Source organism: Schistocerca cancellata, chromosome 3, assembly GCF_023864275.1.
Source record: "Schistocerca cancellata isolate TAMUIC-IGC-003103 chromosome 3, iqSchCanc2.1, whole genome shotgun sequence".
Lineage (NCBI taxonomy): Eukaryota > Metazoa > Arthropoda > Insecta > Orthoptera > Acrididae > Schistocerca > Schistocerca cancellata.
This window is the reverse complement of record NC_064628.1, coordinates 13890152-13915326: the sequence shown is the minus strand read 5'-3', so window position 1 is coordinate 13915326 and position 25175 is coordinate 13890152. Positions and strand designations below refer to the sequence as shown.

The window sequence follows — 25175 nt, the reverse complement described above, 5'->3', positions numbered from 1 at the left end:
CAACTTCAGTCTTTTGAAATGAAACACACTCTTTTTGCTCATTACTTCAGAACACACATTTTCAGCTGGCTACTGGAAGAACATTTTGATCATCACGTTGTGGCCTTCTCTGTTAAAAGCTACAAAAATACTTTAGTCATTGCAGCTTTCTAAAATGAATTAAATATTGATCTCATAATAAGTGTAAAGGATTGTTACCTGATCCAGGCATCCAGATATGATGTGTCAAATCATTCTGGCAGATATGCTGACAATTTAAGCCATAAAATAAATGTACACTGAAGAGCCAAATAAACTGGTACACCTGCCTAATATCGTGTAGGGACCCCGCGAACATGCGGAAGTGTTGCAACACGATGTGGCATGGACTCTACTAATGTCTGACCAGTGCTTGAGGGAATTGACACCCTGAATCATGTATGGCTGTCCATAAATCTATAAGAGTACAAGGGGGGTGGGGATCTCATCTGAACAGCACATTGCAAGGCTTCCCAGATATCTTGAATAATGTTCATGTCTGAGGAGTCTGGTGGCCAGCAGAAGTGTTTGAACCCAGAAGAGTGTTCCTGGAGCCACTGTGTAGCAATTCTGGATGTGTGGGGTGCCACACTGTCCTGCTGGAATTGCCCAAGTCCATCAGAATGCACAATGGACATGAATGGATGCAGGTGATCAGACAGGATGCTTACGTACGTGTCACCTATCAGAGTCATTTCTAGACATGGTCCCACATCAATCCACAACATTACAGAGCCTTTAACAGCTTGAACAGTGCCCTGCTGACATGCAGGGTCCACAGATTCATGAGGCTCTTCTGTCGTCGTTGGTCCTATTCCTGCAGGATCTTTTCCCAGTCGCAGTGATGTAGGAGATTAGATGTTTCACTGGATTCCTGATATTCACGGTACACTCGTGAAATGGTCGTACAGGAAAAATCCCCACTACATCACACCTCGGAGACGGTGTGTCCCATTGCTCATGTGCTGACTATACCATCGCGTTCAAACTCACTCACATCTTGATAACCCGCCAACGCAGCAGCAGTAACCGATCTGACCACTGCGCCAGATACTTGTTGTCTTATACAGGTGTTGCCGAGCACAGCACTGTAGTCTGCCTGTTTACATATCTCTGTATGCCTATACCAGTTTCTTTGAAGCTTCATGTATAATGAGATTTCTAAGTCTCTCACAAACTCATTGATAGATGGTATGCTTTAAGTTGTCCAGTGAGGTTGACAATTCTTTTTTGCACACAATATTTTGATGACTAACCTATCCACCAATTTCAGGTGCTGTTAATGGTTCCTCTATTTGTACTCAGTGATTGGAAATCAATCAGCCTACATGGACAAATGGAATTGGAGGGGGGGAACCAGAATTGCTGTGTTCACAGGTCCCACCACAATGACAACCTCAGAAATAGCAACAAAGTCAGAAGAAATAGAGAAATATTTGTGACACAGAAGACACAAATTTCACAGCTGTGCTATTACACCCGATGATGATTAAAAATATTGATATCACAGACTAAAGCGTTAACAAGCAAAAAACATAGAAAAGAAAATGGTCTGAAAATTAATGTAACCATCTCTTTTTGTTTATTTTATTTCTCCTAGTACAGTATTATCAAAATGCAGACAATCTAAAAATGGCATATGCTTGGTATAGGTATAACGTTAGATTTTTGGCTGATACTTCTGTCAGTAAAGCGGTCTGTAATTTTGATTAGTGAGAATATGATTTTTTTTTTTTTTTTTTTTTTTTTTTTTTTTTTGCCCCTCAAGGAGCCTCTTGAAAAAAGGGATGTCATCTTATATTCAGACTTGTCTTACACTTGAGTAAAAACAAACAATGATCATGTAAATACGGTATTTAACTATACATAATGGCTACACTATTCCCTACCTTAAATTGCCACAGCTTTATTTGACCTCCACTAGAAGCACTTGCAAGCCATGTGGAACTATCAGCCAGAGTAATAGCACCGGTTGCTTTCACCCTGTCCTCATGAGCCTTCACTTGTTTTGTGGGTTCCCCACTCTTCTCGTTCAGTGAATAGAGTGCTATATTCCCTCCCTCACCAGCCAGGGAAAATATGTCTGGAGTGAGAAAACAAGCACAGCATACTCCCCACTGCAACTTTAACGAGCACTTGATACCAGCAGTTTCCACTGAGTACACATCAGCTCGTTTCCCACCAGGCAGCACAATGTAATGAGTACCGTCAGGAGACCAAATTACACCTGACGACCAGCGGCTTTCCCTGTCCAATGGAGTATAAGATTTATTTTAGTAAACACAGTGAAACAGGAATTAATTTTGTTCACAGAAAAGTAGCAGATATCCCAGTGAGCAATTATTGCCAACTAAATACACAACCAAAAATTCAAAATCTGTGGCAACAAATAACATGCACAATGACATTTACCTCCATAACGCCACAAAAATTTAAAAATACTGCAAGATGTACAAAAGATAACACCACTCAAACAAAGTGAACTACTTCAAAATTAATGTACGAATAAGTGACTGAGGCAAAAAAAATTTGAAATCATTAAACTGCTTACACAAGCAGTCAACATACACAGTGTTCACATTGTGGATGTAGCAAAAGATTGTTATTTTGCAGAATCGGAAGAGTTGCAGAGTACTGTGTGTTTCCACATTTGAATAAATTTTAAAAATATACACATTATTTTTATTTCCTGTGCCAGAAATTGGACACCACTTTTAAGAATACATGAAATTTTCCTCAGTGTTATCAAAGTACAACTGGTTTTAAATAACGATGTCACAAATTATTACAGTAAATATAACTTAAGCAGTATGTAAATGTGATGAGAACAAAGATGAGAGAGGCCTATGTGAGAGACATATGATACAATATTATGAAAGGGATAGTTGCTACTCACCATATAGCAAAGATGCTGAGTCGTACATAGGCACATCAAAAAGACTGTCACAAAATAAGCTTTTGGCCAACAAGGCCTTTGTCAAAAACACACACACACACACACACACACACACACACACACACACACACACACACACACACACAAAAAATAAGCGCGCATGTGTGCGCGCGCAAACACAACTCACACACACATGACCACAGTCTCTAGAAGCTGAAGCCGAACTACCAGACTACCATAGTCCGACTTCAGCTGCCAGAGACTGTGGTACTGTGTGTGTGTGTGTGTGTGTGTGTGTGTGTGTGTGTGTGTGTGTCTCGTCTACTTTTGACAAAGGTCTTGTTGGCCGAAAGCTTATTTTGTGACAGCATTTTTGTTGTGCCTATCTGTGACTCAGCATCTCCGCTACACGGCGAGTAGCAACTATCCTTCTCATAATATTGTTACATCCATCCTGGATTTTCCATTGTGTGTGATACAAAAACATAAAAACTGAAAATAAAGCAATGGTATAAACATCTCATAAGAACTGTATTAATTGAGTATAAATGGAAAAAATAGAGAATGGAAATAAATAAGTAATTATTTTACATAAAATGTAAGTCTACTATGTAAAGTCTGCACATAACCACTCAATAATGTTAAGCTGATCCATTAGTTACTCAAAAGCTATAAATAATACACCTACGTCAAGTATAGAATTTGAAAGTTATTTGCTCATAATATACAGGGTTTTTCAAAAAGAATATACGTACTTCAAATGCATATATTTATTAAACTTTAAGACATTCAAATATGAAACTTTACACACATATTTATGAACCTATCAAGTTCAGATTACAGATGTTCAATATGTCCTCCATCAGGGACACGAACAATGTCACATCAGTACTCAAATTCATCCCATACTCAGGCAAGCATGTCCTTCATCACTGATGTTATGGCAGTAAGGATCCAGTTTTCAACTCTTTCATGTTCTGTGGGAGTGCTAGTACATAAATGTTGTCTTTAACGAAACCCCACAGGAAGAAGTCAAGAGGGTGTCAAATCCGGTGACCTGGGAGCCCAGCTGAGACATGCTAAGTCACCAGCTCCTTGACGAGCAATCCAACGGTTCAGTAGCGTTTCATTCAGATATTCACGCACTTGGCAACTCCAGTTGAAAATGAAGTTGTCTTCCTGCAGCCTCGGAAACAACCAGTTTTGTAACATAGCGACATACTGATGAGCATTAACTGTATTTCCATAAAAGAAGAAGAACAGATGATTGGGATATCACACAAAACACACTGACTTTGGGCGAATCTTGTATACGTTCAATGGCTGCATGTGGCTTCTGTAGGCCCCAAATTTGAACACTGTGTTTGTTTACTTCACCTCTAACGTGGAAAGTCGCTTCATCACTGCGCTGTGCGAAAGTGTTACCATTGCCAACAGCATCAAGAATCTCGTTACAAAATGTCACACGTTTGTGTTTATCATCAGGACACAGAGCTTGTAACAGCTGTAACTTGTACGGCTTCATAACCAACCAACATCTCAAAACATGTCCAATTGTTGTTGTAAACAGTTGTAACTCCTGACTGGCACAACAAGTTGATTTTGAAGGACTAAGTTGGAAAGCAACTTGAATTCGTGCAACATTTTCTTCAGGAACACGAGGATAGCCAGGACTCTTTCCTTCACATACACATCCTGTATCTAGAAACTGTCGATACCAACTGAGAATGTTCCACCCACTCAGAGGATCAATTTGGTACTTCAACCTCAAACATCTTTGCACTGTAATCACGGAACTGCACTTCGCAAACTCAAGAACACGAAATGATTTCTGCTTTAGAGTAGCCATTTTAAACATAAGATGGTTACCAAGCAAAACAAAAGACAACTGACATCTAATGTCTATTAATATAAACTACACTATGTATTCGTTTCTCCAATAGCCGAGCTGAGAGACAGTGATCGATAGTTTGGTCAAAATAATACTTTGTAATATGTATATTCTTTTTGAAACACCCTGTATTTATTGCTTAAGAATCCTTCAAGTAAATAAGATTAAAGCCAAGTTAAGACAAGATTTATGAGACAGTCTTACAAACCCTTATGTTTACAGAGATTGTTACTGTTAAGCATCATTTCAAAAAAAACATAACTGGCACCTCCTGAGTGTAGCGAATTGGTGTCAGTGACAGTTTCACAGTAGTAGCTTACATTTGATAGTGAAAATCTCGCTCCAAATAATAACAGGGCTAATTTTTATTTATTTTTACCTATTGCTTTCATTCAATCTTTTGTGGAGGGAATATGGATGCTGTGTGCACACAGAGGAGGAGCTGACTGCATCAGTTGAAGACACTGTTGGCCACTGTCTGCCATCCGCGGTGCTGCCTCAGGGAGTAGCATGGGCCACCTCAAGTAATTGGGACATTGCAAACCAAGTGATCTAGAGGATCCCATACGAAAATCACTGATTTTGATGAGATTCTGTATCAACAATAACACAGTTTCCCAAAGAACATTGGTAAAGTTTCACAATCATTAATTCAACAGTTCTGAAGATATAATTATGTGTTTGACCCCATAGCGCAAATATCAACAGTGCGCCTACGATTTTTCGGCAACTTTGAGAGATAATATATCTGGTAATATTTTCTTGAAATAAAATTACACGATCTTGTACAATTTTCTGTGCTCTTTTCAAAAAAATAAGAAAAAACATTTCCTAAGTGATTTGCATATGGATAATTTGAAGAAAAGTCCACCAAAAACCTTGACACTTGAAAATAATGCGAAGTTCAGCTTTCTGTAACTCCGGAAATAATTGTGGGGTACACCTGAAACCTTGTACATAATAACTTTGCAATACTTGGTATTAAAATATAAAATTTCATTATGAAATGAAATATCATTCGCCTAGTGCTTTTAAACAGTTTACAAATGAGGGAAAAGTTGATGATTTTTCTGAAAATGCTAAAAAAATGGCTATTTTTGGTCCACTTTTACAAAAAGGAGTCTTACGCAAGCTCTTTCAAAACCATCTAAGAAAACTATATTTGGTTTTGAAATGCGATCTTATAAAGAGCTAAAAGAAAATTTAGCAAGGTCTGCATTTTGAAAATGGGCTCAAATGCTGCTGATACTCAAATTAAAGCCGACATCTTTTTCTAGGTTCTACAATTGTTTAGCACTCTCTGGGAGAGGCATATCAAAAATATTGATGACTACGAATTGAGAAAATTCTGAATAACTCACTAAACTTTTTTTTAAAAAAAGGGCTGTCTTTTGTCGTGACTTATTGTGACATATTTCAGTCTTTTTTTTCCTGCTATAATTGCAGCATCAAACTGGTTATAAACTTCACAACTTAACTGTGCATTACCAAGGCAGTGGAGATCATGGCAGTACAAATGTTGTATTACAGCTGCAGCACACATTGTGTAAATAGCTGGCAGCTTTTACACCATTCTTACATTATGTAAATTTTTTTGAATTTCACAACAGTTATCCTGACATTTTTTTGAACACACTCATTATATAGAGAATTTGTATGTATTTCTGTTGTGTAATTCTACTGATGTGCTAGTTTAATTCTGGTTTAAGCTGTAGCGCACTTTTGTGTTCGCATAGTTTGTGGTTAATGTGGAACATTAGTGCACATATAAAAAATTCTATACATTTGTTGGTATGGTCCATGGTGGCTTAACCATAGCTGGTTCCCTTTAAAGTGAGAAAACCAGCATACCCATAACCACAGGGGCCACACCAGGTAGGCTCCCAAATCTGATAAGGGTTTCTTTACACAGGATCCCAAGCTGATGATACATTTTTACAAGTGTCTGCAGCCAAAGCTAGTAGTGGTCTCTTTTAGAATCCCAAGCTTATGTTTACTTCAAGTTACTTGAACTTTTTTACAGGTTTCATTAAATTGCTGTACAATGTCATGAGGAAAATTGTACTGTCAACTAGATGCTGTCATTGATGGGATTGTTTGGGAACAAATCTGATAAGACAGAAGCCAAAAACTTACACTTTTCAAATGTGATTACCTCACATTATTAGAGCCACACAAAAGAGAATACTATTTTGCTTAATCTACAACCTTTATTGACAACCATTACATAAACAAAAATTATGTCAGCTGCACGCCGAATAATGATATAGTCAGAGAAACGTTAACACAACTTTTAACTATCAAAGTGCAGAGTCCTACCACTTAAACCTGAATGCACACAGCATGAAGGTGTCTGACTTGCATCTGCCAGAGAAGGTGCAAGTGGATGAGGAAATGCTGGCAGTGACCTGACATGTTCATATTTGTCAGCCAGGGTGCTAGCTGTGGGTGATGGTGACACGCTTGCTTTGTGCTTTGCCCAACTGTCGCTGCCGCCAGATACAAATGCTGTTGTGGCAGATTGTGCAGGCGCACTGCCACATATTCTTTTTATTGCATTCCTTCTTCCATTTCGTTTTTTCAAAAAGAATTCTGTAAACATGAACGATGTAGAGGTCTCTAAAAAGAAAAAAAAAAAAGACTACTTACTTGCAGTTTTTCGGACTCAAGCTCATTTCCTAGTCATCAGGACGTATGATATTATCTTCCTCAGACAGTACTAAACAATTGTAGAACATAATAAAAGATGTCAAATTTAATTTGAGTACCAGCAGAAAATGACCCATTGTCAATGCACCTCCACTGTGTCATTCCTTTTTAGGACCTCATATGCTCACATTGCGAAACCAAATACAGTTTTTTAGGTGGTTTAGAACACAAATATCCTTATGAATATAGTTTAAATGAGTTTGCAGGAGACTGTTTTTTGTAAAAGTGACCAAAAATACCCATTTTTGACATAATTAGAAAAATTGTCATCTTTGCCCTCAATTTCTAAATTACTGGAAACCAGCAGGAGAATGAAATTTTATATTCTGGACCTCATAATGGTATGTTATTATGTGCAAAGTGTTTCAGGCTTATGCTGCAGTTACTGTCAGACCTAATAAAAGTTAAAACTTCACATTTTTTCCAAGAACGTATTTTTTTCAGCCACATTTCTTCACATTGTTGTTGTTTTTTAGCACTTTATTTGCTCGCATTGCAAAACCAAATATAGTTTTTTAAGTGCTTTAGACCATGGTCTTTCTAATGAAAATGGTTTAAAATAGTTTGCGGAAGACAAGAAAAGCCACTGCCAAGTGGCTTTTCTTGTCTTCCGCAAAATTATGAACTTTGCCTTCAATCTGCATAACTATTGGAAAGTAGTAGGAGAATGAAATTTTACACTGTAAGACACTGTATTGCTAAGTTATTACATAAAAAGTTTCAGGTGTGTACCCCAATTACTTATGAAGATATAAAAAGATAAACTTCACACTTTCTTCAAGAGTCTATTTTTTCTGCCAACTTTGCTTCAAATTATCACTATGCAAATCACTCAGGAAATCTTTTTTTTTTTTTTTTTTTTTTTTTATTTCACTTAAGTGAGCACGGAAAGTTGTATCAGATGGCAAAGTTTTGTTTCTTTCAAGAAAATACTACCAGAGACATTATGCCTCAAAATAGCAGGAAACTCATGGATGCGCTGTTGATAGCTGTGCCATGGGTTTAAACAAATGACTATATCTCTGGAAGTATTAAACTGATGACAGCAAAACTTTACCAATGTTCATTAGGAACATTTCTGAATGTTCACATAAAATTTCAATGAAATCCATGGTGGTTATGTGGGAACTTTTTTCCGGAATTAGACCACTTGGCACTGAATAGCCCAATTGTTCCAACCATGAGTTCTGCTGCTGAGACACCTTTCAGCATATCTGACAGAGAGAAGCCACACTCACCGCTGGGCTAATGTCAGGCTGCAACCTGTTCAGGTCGCTTGAGGTGGAGAGTGAGTGTGGCGAGTGGCCATCTACTCTCGTTCATTCACCTATGAGCGGATAATAGTGGATGCTGCTTCAACATGGTCCCTGCAGGCACATAGGAGCAGTTGCTAGTTACCAGGAGCTCCATTGTTATGGGGCCCCTTATGGAATTAGTATCCAGGGCTGGAAAGAAGTTTAACGTGCACTCGGTATGTCTGCTGGGGCAACCACATCCAAGACATGAAGGAAAGCCTGCCTGTGGCTGTCAGGGACGCAATGTCCGTCACCTGTAATAATGGTGTCTGTCAGTTGGGTTCTGAGGCTATCCTCAATTTGTATGGACAGCTGGCATAAGCAGTAGAAACTGATGGCCATGCTCTTAGGGTGCAAGCACATCTTACAATTCAGTACCATACCCACAACTGATCAGCATTCTTTGATTTGGGGCCAAGCGGACAGTCTCAGAAAGAGGCCAGACAATTCCAAGATGGCCTTGGCTGCAGATTTATGGACTGCATTATGGGATGTAGAATTGTAGTATTCCTCTTGATAGGTGAGAGTTTCACTACCCCTAAGAAGCAGCTACTCGTGTATCAGAATTCTTATGAAGTGTAAATGGCTTTTTTTACAGCTGTGTAATAGTTTGAGGTCCTCTGATGATTGCTCACTGGTCAACACACAGTGAGCAAAATCAGACTGCATTGATAAAGACACTTCAAACTTCTAGATTTTAACAGTAAACTACTAACATATTTGTAACAAAATCTCTGAATATATCACTTTCCACGAAAGCTGTCACACTGTAGACACGCATGTCTACTGAGGTTCAAAATTGAGTCTGATTGCGAAGTTATTTGCAAGTGAGGTGAAGTCAAGTTAATCACTGGACTTTTTAACAGCCACCTGAACCCGTCATACCAGTCATGAAATCATTCAGAGAAATTCTACGCTCTGTAATGCAGCAGTACCCAATTATCCAGTATTAGCGGGAGATGACTTTAACCTACTGAGTATAGACTGGGTTGTCTATGATTTCACTGCAGGTGATGGTTCAAATGGCTCTAAGCACTATGGGACTTAACATCTGAGGTCATCAGTCCCTTAGAACTTAGAACTACTTAAACCTAACTAACCTAAGGACATCACACACATCCATGCCCGAGGCAGGATTCGAACCAGTGCCTTCAGCAGCAGGGCGGTTCCGGACTGAAGCGCCTAGAACCGCTTGGCCACAGCGTCCGGCACTGCAGGTGATACACACAATCTTGCTAAGTAGTTCCAAACACATTATCTTAGAACTGTTGTAATGGCATGAGCCAACACAAGAGCTCACTGTTGTAAGTCCACTGCTCGCCACAACCCAATGATGCCATGTCACCCGACTATGAGCTACAGCTGGACTTTTTGGTCAACAACCAACAAATTTACTGCACCCTGGCACACTTTAGTGGTGCTACAGCACTTGTCATATGTGACAGCTGCAGAAACCACTCAACAACAAACACTGAAAGGCTATCAATCTTGTACAATTTCTCATCTTATTGTAGGGTCAAGTCACAGCAGAAAATAGTGCCCTGAATCATGTTAAGATTTATGTGGGGGACGATAGCAACTGGAGTAAAGATTTATGACTGGGCAAAATGAGTTGCCTTAATCAGGCAAGAAATGTTCCACATCTTTACCAATAATGGCATCTCTCCAAACTTGTCCTCAATATATTCTATGAATAACAGTAGTTCAGTCGTTAAGAAGGTATTCTCATCCATCCTTGTAAAAACAAGGTATTCAGGGAATACTGTCCCACATTTTGACACCACTTTTCCTCCTCTCATAACGTAGCCAAGAGCAGGAATGCCAAACGATTTTAATTGTTAGCTTCATAATTATGAAGCAGTGCTGAAAAGTATTGGCACTGAATTTTTTAATCTGTTCTCAGTATCAGTTGAGGTATTTCATGTCATGCATATTACTCAATTGACTTTCTCACTTCGCTAAAGCAAATTGCAAACCTCTGCTGCTAGAGGGCTCCAAACTGTAGCGTGTAACACGGTGATATGTAATGTAACTATGTCGGGGTATGAGAAACAGCATTTTGTAATTGAGTTTCCAACTGGAGAAAACGCACCCTCAACTGAAATCCATAGAAGAATGAAAGCTAAGCACAGTGATAATTGTATCAACATCAGTAATGTGCAGCATTGTGTTGTTCATGCTCATAATGAAGGAAATGGTGGCACTTATCTCAACATGTATGACAGAGCTTGGAGTGGACAACTGCGCACGGCAACCGACAAGACTCATCAGAATCGATCTAATGAACTCATCAGAGAAAATCGTCGGATAACACAGACACAGCACTCAGGTACGTGTTGCATATCATCAGTGTGTGTACAGGCCATGCCTGCAAAACTGTGGTACTGACAGCCGTTTACACGCTGGGTGCCTCAAATGCTTACTCCTGAGATGAAACAGAGGAGACTGGACATCTATCAGCAATTTGTTTTGTGGTTTCAGCATAAGAGTGATGATTTCCTTAACAACACTGTGACAGGTGATGAAAGCTGGGTTCACCATTTTGACCCCAAAAACAAGAGTGCATCAGTGGAGTTTCACCACAACAGATCAGTGATGCCAAAAAAGTTCAAGACCATGTCATCAGGTGGCAAAGATCATGTTCACAGTCTTCTGGGATGTTCAAGGTGTGGTGCATTTACAGCTCATGCCTAAAGGCTCCAATAAAAACTCTGCAAGGTACTGGAAGACCCTCTGAAAACTGAAAGCACCAATTTGAAGAGTTCAGTCACACAGCCACACATGAAGCACCCCTTTCCTTCAACGTAACAATGCCAGATCACACACAAGCACTGTGACATCTGGAACAATCCGACACCTTGGGTTTGCTGTCATCCACATTATCCCAACTCTGTCCCATCCGATTTTCATTTGTTTCCAAAACTTAAAATACACCTTCAAGGTCTTCACTTTGACAGTGATGAAGCAATGCAGTCCGAAGTGAGGTTGTGGCTATGTCAACAAAGTCATACATTCTGCAGTGACAGTATCAACAAACTGGTCTCTCATTGGGAGAAATATGTTCTAAAAATGGATTAAAAACAGTCTTGGCCGCAATAAAATATTTAGTTGCATTAGATACTAGTTTCGGTCATTATGTGATCATTTTCATACCGTTTATACCATGATGGTTCAAATGGCTCTGAGCCCTATGGGACTCAACTTCTGAGGTCATCAGTCCCCTAGAACTTAGAACTACTTAAACCTAACTAACCTAAGGACATCACACACATCCATGCCCGAGGCAGGATTCGAACCTGCGACTGTAGCGGTCTCGCGGTTCCAAACTGTAGCGCCTAGAACCGCACGACCACTCCGTCCGGCCATGATGGTAGGTGGTGACAGTAAATGAAGCAGGTGCTGTGCATTCACAAACATCAACTGTTCAACTGATTTTAATCCACTTTTAAAGTATTTTAGCCAGACTGCTTTGTTGTCCACAAGAAATGTTCTAAAAAATTACAGAAATTTTTGTTATTGCCAGGATGACTATGTTGGGAAATAAATATGTAGACATGAAAAACAAAAATACATAGTACTAATAGAGTTTGTTTTATTTAAAAAATTTTAAAGTACATTTTATTTTTATTTTAAAATCTTTAAGAGTTTTCACATAAAATATTCGGAGGCATTACATTCTCGTACTATGCCTAGTTGATGGGGCTGCTGTAGCCTCAAAGCCACCAGCTTGTGAACATAATCCATTTCATTATGGATTTTCTGTACTGGTGACATAAAATCCAACAAAGGTCCCCTATTATGGATGTCACCAGACCACAGCAATGGTCACCTGAGAATGAGTGTTGCTTGGAGTGACAGAGGACCCAAAGATGGGCACATACTCTTTGACTTGTGTGGAGAGTTCTCAAGACATAAACCAGCATTCTGTTCCCCAAATTGTCCAGGAGGGTACAAGGGTGCAGGTACATATCAAACTCCTGACAACGGACTCGCTACCATGTTGGGTTTCACATATGCTGTGTTATTTGAGAAGAAAAGAGGTCCAGGATCATCATATTGAGAGAAGATGGTACATTGGATATTCTTTCCTGTAAACCTTGCATTTCTGAATAATTCACAAGAAAGAGGCTAAATCCTAATGGGGAACTGTGAACATGAAGTGTAAAATAAGATAAAAGAAAACAATAATGAACCAAATTAGGATCTGGGTAGACATCTGGTTGACATCAAGATTGCTATCATGGAGAATGTAAATGAGAGAATACGATAGATAGAGGTGGCTATTCCAATGCACAAAAAGGAAGGAGAACTGTAACAGCTTGGGGCACCATGTTACTCAAGAGAAAGTCATGAGCCGGATGCCTCCACATCTCTTTTAAAAAACAAGTCTTGACAAATAATACAATTAAACAAAAGTAAGGGATATAGCAGTTATACACATTAACAATTCAGATGACAGAGTTTTACTGGTTCCCAATGAGAATTACACGACACTCTTCCCTAACGGCTGAATTGTCTACACTATTCATCACTAAATGAAATGTAATTGTGATTGTCTCCCGTAAACTGAATAGCAAGATTGTAAAGGGGCAAAACCTTCATAAGAAAGTTTGTGCACACAAATATTTGCTGAAATAGAATTTCCCACTATTCAGAACAATCAAGCTTATTACTTTAAAACAGAAAATACAGTTTTTAACTAGAGGGGCTGATACATTTTGCGAAAATTGATTTCTGTTTCAGGTAATATTGGAACATGCAGTAAAAAAAAATAAATATGGTATACCAAATTCCAGTACAACTTAATGGAAACAATGACACATGAGACTCAAAAATAAAGCTTAAATAAGCATTCTATGTAGTTCAATTGACAATGACTTGCTGATGCTAAAAGATTAAAATTTTTATTGAGTTTGAAATTATTTGTTGTAACTTACTTCCCCAAGTTGGTGACATATGCTTTACGGCCTTTTATGAGATTCCATGTCCTAAGTGTACCATCTGTACCCAGTGACAAAAGCAACTTTCCTGTTGGATGTACACTCATTGATGTTACAGCTGAAAACAATCACATTACAATAAAAGTTTTAAAATTAATCTCAATATTATAAAGCAGTGAAACACAACATCGGGCAGTTACAACATCACAAGTTATAATCATCATCTCTTAACAAGGGAAATTTCATTCAGATGCTTATTAAACTTGTAATGAGACATACGGGTTGATCAGTACTATGCTGAAGGGAACACACAAAACAGGTAACAAAGTACAGGTTCTTTCTTCAAAGAAGTGAGAACAATTGGTTAATCGTTAAGGGAGAGCTTGGTGGACGAGGGGGGAGGGGGGGGGGGGGGGGGGACAAGTCACCCACAACACAAACTAACAGAGCCTGCTACAGAGTGATCATCATCAAACCAAACCCATAGTGAAACCACTACCAGACGCTATTTATGAAAGACTCTCACAACTAACGTGACTAGCAGATGTGTTTGTTACTACTAACTGTTGCTGATGTTCAACAGATGTTACAAGTCAGCACAGTATACATTTCATTGCAGTGCAGTTTTGTGAGTGCAGTTGTGCTTGTGTAAAATGCCACGTTCCATCCAGGAGAGGATAGCTGAAGCTGAGACCTACACTTGTTCTCAATCATTAGATGAAACACAAAGAATTCATAGAAAAATTTCTGAAATTCAGTAGCCCAGTGAAGAGCACCATAAAAGATTTAGTTAAAAACTGGCATGCAACTGGTTCAGTTTCCAGTGTGCAGACCCAATACCTTATTTAATGTCAGATGAGGCATCATATCACTTATCAAGCTATGTTAATCCACAGAACACGATGTACTGGATGGCGAGGAATCCTCAAAAGATATTTGTCCATCCACTTCACAAAAAGAAAATTGAGAAAATTATTATTTGGTGTGCCATGTCTGGTAACTGTGGTGTGGTGTAATGATTCTTACCTGGTTCTCATAGTATCTCCTCAGTAGGACAACTCCTGATCACCATGATCTGAAGGTCTAAATAAGTATGAGATGGTATTTACTCACAAGGGAACCTCCCCATCGCACCCCCCTCAGATTTAGTTATAAGTTGGCACAGTGGATAGGCCTTGAAAAACTGAACACAGATCAATCGAGAAAACAGGAAGAAGTTGTGTGGAACTATAAAAAAATAAGCAAAATATACAAACTGAGTAGTCCATGCGCAAGATAGGCAACATCGAGGACAGTGTGAGCTCAGGAGTGCCGTGGTCCCGTGGTTAGCGTGAGCAGCTGCAGAATGAGAGGTCCTTGGTTCAAGTTTTCCCTCAAGTGAAAAGTTCACTTTTTTTTTTTATTTTCGCAAAGTTATGATCTGTCAGTTCGTTCATTGACATCTCTGCTCACTGTAATAGGTTTAGTGTCTGTGTTTTGCGACCGCACCGCAAAACCGTGCGATTAGTAGACGAAAGGACGTGCCTCTCCAATGGGAACCGAGAACATTTGATCACAAGGTCATAGGTCAACCGATTCCTCCAGAGGAAAACACGTCTGACATATTCTACATGGCACTGGTGACGGCATGTGCGTCACATGACAGGAATATGTTGTTGACCTACCTAACTCGTACACTTGGCAAATGGGTAAAAAGATTCTTCTACCTTGCCCGATTTAGGTTTTCTTGTGGATGTGATAATCACTCCCAAAAAAGTGATGAAAACATAAGAGTTTGTCACATTAATGCAACAAATGAATGCACAGTTTCACAGTCACACAGTTTTCCCTGTGCTCTGTCAAAACAATAGATTTTAATGTTTTCAAATTTTTTTCGTTTAGGTGTAGCGTCCCCATACCACGGCGCAGTTACCTCGCATCGGACGGACGGATGGACAGATAATAATTGTCTGAAAATAAAAAATTAAACTTTTCACTCAATAGAAGACTTGAACCACGGACCTCTCGTTCCGCAGCTGCTCACGCTAACCACGGGACCACGGCTCTCATGAGCTCACACTATCCTCGATGTTGCCTATCTTGCGCACGGACTACTCAGTTTGTATATTTTGCTTATTTTTTTTATAGTTCCACACAACTTCTTCCTGTCTTCTCGATTGACCTGTGTTCAGTTTTTCAAGGCCTATCCACTGTGCCAACTTATAACTAAATCTGAGGGGGGTGCGATGGGGAGGTTCCCTTGTCAGAAATGTGTATTCAACATACATTTATTCTTCACTAAGTTATTAAGAATGGTCACCAGCTTGCCACTATGAAAATTTGTTAGTGCACTGAACCAGATCGGCACCTACAATACCTAACATTCACAGTCCAGTAACGAAGTTAATTGTTCTATTGTGGTACAAAACACAGATCATGTTCACACAAAAACTTTGTAGTTCTTAACCAACATTGTTTTGAAATAATTTATCAAAAAAGAATACGATGCAGTAGTTCCACTAATTCAGTCTATAGTATCACCTTGCCCAACAATCACTTGTTTTGTTGACAGTGACTTTCCATGCTACTCATTAATCACAACACAGTTAAGTTATAAGGGTGATCAAAAAATTTCCCTTCAAAGGCCATACTGTCTAGAATTGGTATGCCAATCAGACAAAATCACCATTAGTATTGAGGCAATCATCCCACTGATGTACCAGGTTGAAGATACTCTTTGGTAAATCATCATATCACCATGTATTAAGAGGTCTGTAACTGTCTGCTGCACATCCACTCCAGACATAAATCATCAACCTGTAAAGGTCTTTTTTAAGGGACCAAACACATTATAACTGCATAGGGAGAGGTCAGGCCCATAGGGCGGGTGCTCGAATGTCTCCCACTTGAGTTGTTTTAACTTCTGACACCATTTAAGACATGGGGACATGTGTTAGCACGAAGCAACATGGAACTTGGTGCACTGTTCCACAATGGTGGTTTTCAGCAGACATGCTTTGCCTTCCGATGGATGTCTACCAGTGTTTGTCCTTCAGCAGCCAGGAAAAGAATAAGAGCACACTGATCTCGTTTGGGTGCATTTGTCAATAATATCAGCATGGTTCACACTACAGCATTTCCTGCTCACACATCAGAAAGGCGACACCTAGTCCCTTGCCTACATGATGGTGCTTATATACCCACATTGTAGTCATCCTATGTTGCATATACACTGTAGTAATGCTCTCAAATGGAAACTTTTTGACTGTCTCTTATAAAATGTTCATTAATTTAAGTTACAGTAATCACTCAAATGTCACTAAAGTTCTTGAGTTTCGTAGATGTTTGTGCACATGTTTTCATGTACAAAATGTGCATGACTGTGGATTGAGTGAACATTAAGAATGCACCTGACATAGGTCTTACTTGTGGGCTTTTCAACAGCAAACTGCCAATTTTCGGTCATATCCAACAACTTATAAACAGGCGTAAGAATAAACTATTATTCTGTAAACTATGAGCAATCTAAGGAGAAGACAGATTGCTGCTTACTGTAAAGAAGACAACTGAAGTTGCAGACAGGCATAACCAAAAGACCCTTACACATCAGCTTTTGTCCACAGCCTTCGTCAGAAAAGTAAACACACACACATTCATTCACGCAAGTAAGCACATATCATGCACACACAACCACCATCCCCAGCAGCTCAAGCCAGAATTCACCTGTCACGCTGAATGGAAGCAGAAATCTGGAGGAGGCAGGGAAGGGGAAATGGCAGCAGTATACAGGTAGGGAGGGGAGAGGGAAGGGAGAGGGGGGAGAGGTGGAGGGGGAAGGGAGAGGGGGGAGAGGTGGAGGGGGGAGAGGTGGAGGGGGGAGGGAGAGGGGGGAGGTGGAGGGGGGAGGGAGAGGGAGAGGGAGAGGAGGGGGAGGGGGAGGTGGGAGGGGGCAAGGGAGAGGGTGGGGGAGTGGGAGAGGGAGTGGGAGAGGGAGTGGGAGAGGGAGTGGGAGAGGGAGTGGGAGTGGGAGAGGAAGTGGGAGTGGGAGAGAGAGAGAGAGAGAGAGAGAGAGAGAGAGAGAGAGGAGCACTGTCTGGCAGAATGTACTGGTGTTAGATTGTCAACGCTGGTCCAAGCTGCCGGAAATGGCAGTCATCTATGCGTGAGGTGTGCTTGCTTGCATAAATGAATGTGTGTGTGTGTGTGTGTGTGTGTGTGTGTGTGTGCGTGTGTGTGTGTGTTTTTACTTTTTTGATGAAGCCTGTGAGTGAAAGCTAATGTGTAACTGTGTTTTAGTTGTGCCTGTCTGCAACTTAACGTGTCATCTTCACGGTAAGTAGCAATCTATCTATTCCTCAATTGCTGACATTCCAACCTGGAGGTCTCCATTTTTTATTCTGCGAACCATGTTATGCTTTGAAAACCAGTTAGGCCGGATTTTTTTAGGGTAAACTACAAGAAATATTGTGATTTTGGATTACAGAAAATGTTGTTGGTCAGAAATTTAGAAAAATACATGGAATTGTTATTCACAGGGCTGTAGATCCCCTTGTTTACATGCATGCACCATATCCCAAATTAGTGTAAATTACACAAAAGTACTAATTAGCAAGTTATTATTCAATGCTGTAAGTCATTTTATACAGAAAAGTTCAGGTAACAAAAGTAAGCAGCTGAAAGTCAGAATCTAACAGGAATAGAGGCAAAATCTGCAATGAAACTTGTTAGTGACTTAGAACTTCAAGTTCAATTAATTTGGAAGCTAATTAGTTTTAGATAATTTAAAGTATGTTACTGGAAAGTCAGAATGCTTAGCTACAAATGGTGTGTGTCACTTTTCTGAAATATACTGATAACTCCATAAGGATATGCATGTTTGTGAACTGTGGCACTCACAGCAGTTTATTGCATTTTCTTTTTGCGAGTGCCCTAATAAAAGTTAATTACATCAATGTAAATAGAACAATGAAAATGATAACTTGAACAGCAAATTCAAATTAAATCAAGTCTAAATAAGAACTTGTGTAAGTGTTTCACGCCAATAGATAACTGTATTGAAAGTAAGATAAAACTTGGCCAAAATAACTAAACAAAAAGCTATTTTTGGGAGTAGAAAAAAAAAACATAATAGATGGAAAGAATTAACCATGCTATGTAACAGTGTGATCAATATTTTTTGACTGGACTGTCAATAGACAATTTTTGAAGAACTCTGTGCACAACTGGCTGACAATGAAAAAGATACTGCTTCTTCCAACAACATGGAGCAGCATTTCACACATCAAACATTTCAGTGGATCACATTTATGCACTTTTCACAAATGAACAAGTTGAGAGCAGCGTATAGCGGACTCCACATTTGCCTGGGTTGTCTACTTGTTATTTTTTTTTTTCCTTGGGGCTACTTACAGGAAAAAATGCATACATCTAACTCGCACAATACTGATGAACTGAATGTGAACATTCAATGAGAACCAATACAATTGATAACAGAACCTTTTTGTCTGATGACTTCCAATAGAACCTGCAGAGCACAAAAGTGCATTGATGCCCAGAGCTATCATTTAGAACATCTTTTGTAACAATAATGTTAATAAATACAACACTTAAATTGTGTATCATTCAAAAAACTTCATTCCAACAAAACCTACTGATTCTGCAGATGTTATGTTATAGGTTTGGTTTTAAGTTGCTCACCCTGTATAAGTTGAAAGGAGACAAATATTATGAAAAATGTGTCAGCAGGAGCAGGGAGGGGAGAGGGCCAAATATAGTAAATTAGCAAGTATAAGCATTAATGATGGAAGGAATAAACAGACTGTGATGTGAAGATGGATACAGAGGAAAAAAAATATTATAAGATGCAAAGTGAATAAAATTACACCAATAAAGTATAAAAGTATATATATATATATATATATATATATATATATATATATATATATATATATATATATATATATATATATATATATATATATATATATATATATATATTTATTGTGTATATTATATATATATTGTGTGTCTGTCGACCTGCCAGCACTTTCATTTGGTAAGTCACATCATCTTTGTTTTTAGGTGTATATATATATATATATATATATATATATATATATATATATATATATATGAATGTAACTCTTTGCCTTTACAAATGTCTGCTTGTGTCTGTGTATGTGTGGATGGATATGTGTGTGTGTGCAAGTGTATACCTGTCCTTTTTTCCCCCTAAGGTAAGTCTTTCCGCTCCCGGGATTGGAATGACTCCTTACCCTCTCCTTTAAAACCCATATCCTTTTGTCTTTCCTTCTCCTTCCCTCTTTCCTGACGAGGCAACCGTTGGTTGCGAAAGCTAGAGTTTTTGTGTGTATGTTCGTTTGTGTGTCTATCGACCTGCCAGCGCTTTTGTTTGGTAAGTCTCATCATCTTTCTTTTTAAATATATATATATATCAGAGGAACTTACAGGTTTCCTGGGGGATGGAGGAGATGAATAAAGTAAAACATAAAACATCATAGTGGAGGAAATGACTGACATTTAATATCAAGGTGTAAGAATTGCAGAACTTACAGGGTAATAAATGAGCAAGGAATAGAATTCAAGAAGTATGCATGAAATACATACTGGAAAGATGGCCACAGGAGAACTGGTGTTAACGAAAAGTATAATTTATTCTATGATGTAGTCATAGAAGAAATGTATGATGAAATAAAAGAAATTATTCAGACAGTGAAGGGAGACGAAAATTTAATAGTCATTGGTGACTGGAATTCGAGTGCAGGAAAAGGGAGAGAAGGAAACGTAGTAGGTGAATATGGATTGGGGCTAAGAAATGAAAGAGGAAGCCACCTGGTAGAATTTTGCACAGAGCACAACTTAATCATAGCTAACACTTGGTTTAAGAATCATGATAGAAGGTTGTATACATGGAAAAACCCTGGAGACACTAAAAGGTATCAGATAGATTATATAATGGTAAGACAGAGATTTAGGAACCAGGTTTTAAATTGTAAGACATTTCCAGGGGCAGATGTGGACTCTGACCACAATCTATTGGTTATGACCTGTAGATTAAAACTGAAGAAACTGCAAAAAGGTGGGAACTTAAGGAGATCGGACCTGGATAAACTGAAAGAACCAGAGGTTGTACAGAGCTTCAGGGAGAGCATAAGGGAACAATTGACAGGAATGGGGGAAAGAAATACAGTAGAAGAAGAATGGGTAGCTTTGAGGGATGAAGTAGTGAAGGCAGCAGAGGATCAAGTAGGTAAAAAGACGAGGGCTAGTAGAAATCCTTGGGTAACAGAAGAAATATTGAATTTAATTGATGAAAGGAGAAAATATAAAAATGCAGTAAATGAAGCAGGCAAAAAGGAATACAAACGTCTCAAAAATGAGATCGACAGGAAGTGCAAAATGGCTAAGCAGGGATGGCTAGAGGACAAATGTAAGGATGTAGAGGCATATATCACTAGGGGTAAGATAGATACTGCCTATAGGAAAATTAAAGAGACTTTTGGAGATAAGAGAACCACTTGTATGAACATCAAGAGCTCAGATGGAAACCCAGTTCTAAGCAAAGAAGGGAAAGCAGAAAGGTGGAAGGAGTATATAGAGGGTCTATACAAGGGCGATGCACTTGAGGACAATATTATGGAAATGGAAGAGGATGTAGATGAAGATGAAATGGGAGATACAATACTGCGTGAAGAGTTTGACAGAGCACTGAAAGCCCTGAGTCGAAACATGGCCCCCGGAGTAGACAACATTCCATTGGAACTACTGACGGCCTTGGGAGAGCCAGTCCTGACAAAACTCTACCATCTGGTGAGCAAGATGTATGAAACAGGCGAAATACACTCAGACTTCAAGAAGAATATAATAATTCGAATCCCAAAGAAAGCATGTGTTGACAGATGTGAAAATTACCGAACAATCAGTTTAATAAGCCACAGCTGCAAAATACTAACACGAATTCTTTACAGACGAATGGAAAAACTAGTAGAAGCCGACCTCGGGGAAGATCAGTTTGGATTCCGTAGAAATACTGCAACACGTGAGGCAATACTGACCTTACGACTTATCTTAGAAGAAAAATTAAGGAAAGGCAAACCTACGTTTCCTTCATTTGTAGACTTAGAGAAAGCTTTTGACAATGTTGACTGGAATATCTCTTTCAAATTATGAAGGTGGCAGGGGTAAAATACAGGGAGCGAAAGGCTATTTACAATTTGTACAGAAACCAGATGGCAGTTATAAGAGTCGAGGGACATGAAAGGGAAGCAGTGGTTGGGAAGGGAGTGAGACAGGGTTGTAGCCTCTCCCCGATGTTATTCAATCTGTATATTAAGCAACCAGTAAAGGAAACAAAAGAAAAATTCGGGGTAGGTATTAAAATCCATGGAGAAGAAATAAAAACTTTGAGGTTCGCCAATGACATTGTAACTCTTTCAGAGACAGCAAAGGACTTGGAAGAGCAGTTGAACGGAATGGATGGTGTCTTGAAGGGAGGATATAAGATGAACATCAACAAAAGCAAAACGAGTATAATGGAATGTAGTCGAATTAAGTCGGGTGATGTTGAGGGTATCAGATTAGGAAATGAGACACTTAAAGTAGTAAAGGAGTTTTGCTATTTGGGGAGCAAAATAACTGATGATGGTTGAAGTAGAGAGGATATAAAATGTAGACTGGCAATGGCAAGGAAAGCGTTTCTCAAGAAGAGAAATTTGTTAACATCGAGTATAAATTTAAGTGTCAGGAAGTCATTTCTGAAAGTATTTGTATGGAGTGTAGCCATGTATGGAAGTGAAACATGGACGATAGATGGTTTGAACAAGAAGAGAATAGAAGCTTTCGAAATGTGGTGCTACAGAAGAATGCTGAAGATTAGATGGGTAGATCACATAACTAATGAGGAAGTATTGAATAGGATTGGGGAGAAGAGAAGTTTGTGGCACAACTTGACCAGAAGAAGGGATCGGTTGGTAGGACATGTTCTGAGGCATCAAGGGATCACCAATTTAGTATTGGAGGGCAGCGTGGAGGGTAAAAATCGTAGGGGGAGACCAAGAGATGAATACACTAAGCAGATTCTGAAGGATGTAGGTTGCAGTAGGTACTGGGAGATGAAGAAGCTTGCACAGGATAGAGTAGCATGGAGAGCTGCATCAAACCAGTCTCAGGACTGAAGACCACAACAACAACAATGTAGTCATAGGGTACTTTGAAAAGTATTATTACAAAAATTAACCTGAATTGGCAGGGTTAAATCACTTTAATAATTGTATTGTAAAGGTCTTAGTGGAGTCATCCCAGCAATAAAATTTATGTATTTTCAAGAAAAAAATAGTCCTCCACCAAGATGATACTGGAGAGGAAAATTAGGAACATTCTTTAAAAGTAAATAATAAACTGATCAAATATAGCCTCAAAATTGCACACATTAAATAACTTTTGTTCTGTCAGTGGTATATGATTTATGTACAATCATTTCCTTAATAGATAGATTTCAGTTTCTAAGAAAAATATTTAGAGCATTTTTGGTAAATTACAACTACGTACTACATCTCCAAATGATGTTTTCATTGTTATCAACTCTCTTAAAAATAGATTTCCAAGTCGTTATGAAGAAATCAATAGCAAAATTATAAAAAAATTGTTCAGTTCAGCTTTGAAAATTACTAAGTTACTTATGTAATAAATCATTTCATGGCAGTATTTTCCCCCAATATACTACCATATTTACTTGAAACTTAGCCGCACTCGAATCTAAGTCGCACCTGAAAAATGAGACTTGAAATCAAGGAAAAAAGAATTTCCCAAATCTAAGCCACACCTGAAATTTGAGACTCGAAATTCAGGTGGAGAGAAAAGTTTTAGGCCGCACCTCCAAATCGAAAAAAAGTTGGTCCATTGTAATATGAGACACAATTAGGTCGAATGAATGACGATACAGCTACAGTAGTTTGGTTCGAGTCGTAAGCTTAGCAGTTAAGCTTTACCAGGTAGCCACTGCTATGCGTCAGGCGCTCCATCTGTATTTATACAGGTACCCTTCCTTTTTCACGTGCTTCATCTGGCTTGAATTGATTGCTTATTTTTCTTTGATCTGATAAGTGCCGTTCTCTTTGTTATAGGTGTTTACGTCACTCTAAGTTGAAAATGCATTACTGTACTGTGTCATGCATTGTTTGTCGCATTCTGATAATGAGTGTTTACGGCCTGTTGCCGCTCACCGCATGGTTTTCTTTTGTGCACGCTACCGCCACTTCTCAGAGAGAGAGAGAGAGAGAGAGAGAGAGAGAGGAATTGTCTCATTAGCAAAAGAATGGCAAGAGACTGCTATTTGTTATTACTTACACCGCTGCTTTCTTTGATAATGATCAACAAGAACCAAATAATAGACTGCGTATCATAGAAGATGTTCTGAACGAGAGTTTAGCGAAAACTTTTCCTCTGTTTGAAAATCTTTGCAGACACCTCTTTAGTACATTACATTCTGCACAGAAATTAGAGTCATCTTGTATTTAAAAATCTAGTCAATTGCCGTGCTTCATTTCTGACTGTATCACTATTAGGCATAAGAATAATATGAATATAAAGATGACACGATATGTATATTCTTCCGCGTTTGCTGTTGTCTCGCTCTAGTTTCGTAGTTTATTAGGCAGACAGGATTTAGATGAGAGAGCAGCAAACACGAAAGAATACATGGCAAAATGTTTATATTCATATTATTCTTATGGTGAAGTGAATACTGCATGTGGTTAACAATTCATAAACGTTCCTATTAGTAACCATCTCTTCTCACAGGTAGGAAAGAATTCAGAATGTAGAGCTGGCCATATTGACAAACATCCCAAACAGTCTTGTCAGTCGGATTTTCATAGTACATTGAAATGCTGCTACAGTCAAAGATGAACAATGCGGAATTTGCATTTACTTAGTAGGATAATGTATGAAAATGCAGTGGTCGAAACTCGGGGCAGAGAAAAAAGCTGTGTGGCAGTGAAATTTTTCATGTCTGGTGCAAAGTGATATCAAAAGTGCGCGAGAGGTTTTTTTTTGGTCATGTGTTGTTTTTTATCTTTGCCGTAAGACTATAGAGTCTCCTAATTTTTGTTACTTCTCTGTTGTTTTTTTTTAGTTTCTTCTCATTGTGAGTTTTGGCGAAGAAATATTTTTTCGTTAACTCATTATACCGGACAGCCACAGCTCGTCTGCCACATTTTTTTAAATTTATTTACTGACGCAGAGGTTTTGGCGCCAGTATTTATATTTGTGCCTGCAAAGCATGCCTGTGTAGCGCTACATATATTCGACAGCAGCAGTTAGTTGTGGCGGCACCTACCAACATTTTTAAGAACTTCCGCTTACTTTGCACTCAATTCTAAGCCGCAGGCGGTTTTTTGGATCAGAAAAACCGGAAAAAAAGTGCGGCT

The 25175-nt window shown here is 38.8% G+C and overlaps 1 protein-coding gene across 1 annotated transcript in view; it reads right to left on the bottom strand.

Annotated features, from left to right (window-relative positions):
* The window catches only part of LOC126176023 (p21-activated protein kinase-interacting protein 1-like), a 74548-nt gene that overhangs the window by 2360 nt on the left and 47013 nt on the right, over nucleotides 1-25175 (bottom strand). Inside the window, exons 4-5 of the mRNA XM_049923150.1 lie at nucleotides 13747-13867; nucleotides 1908-2265 (exon numbers count right to left, since the gene is read on the bottom strand). Of these exons, the coding sequence (XP_049779107.1) occupies nucleotides 1908-2265; nucleotides 13747-13867 (479 nt within the window). The remainder of the gene's footprint in view (nucleotides 1-1907; nucleotides 2266-13746; nucleotides 13868-25175) is intronic.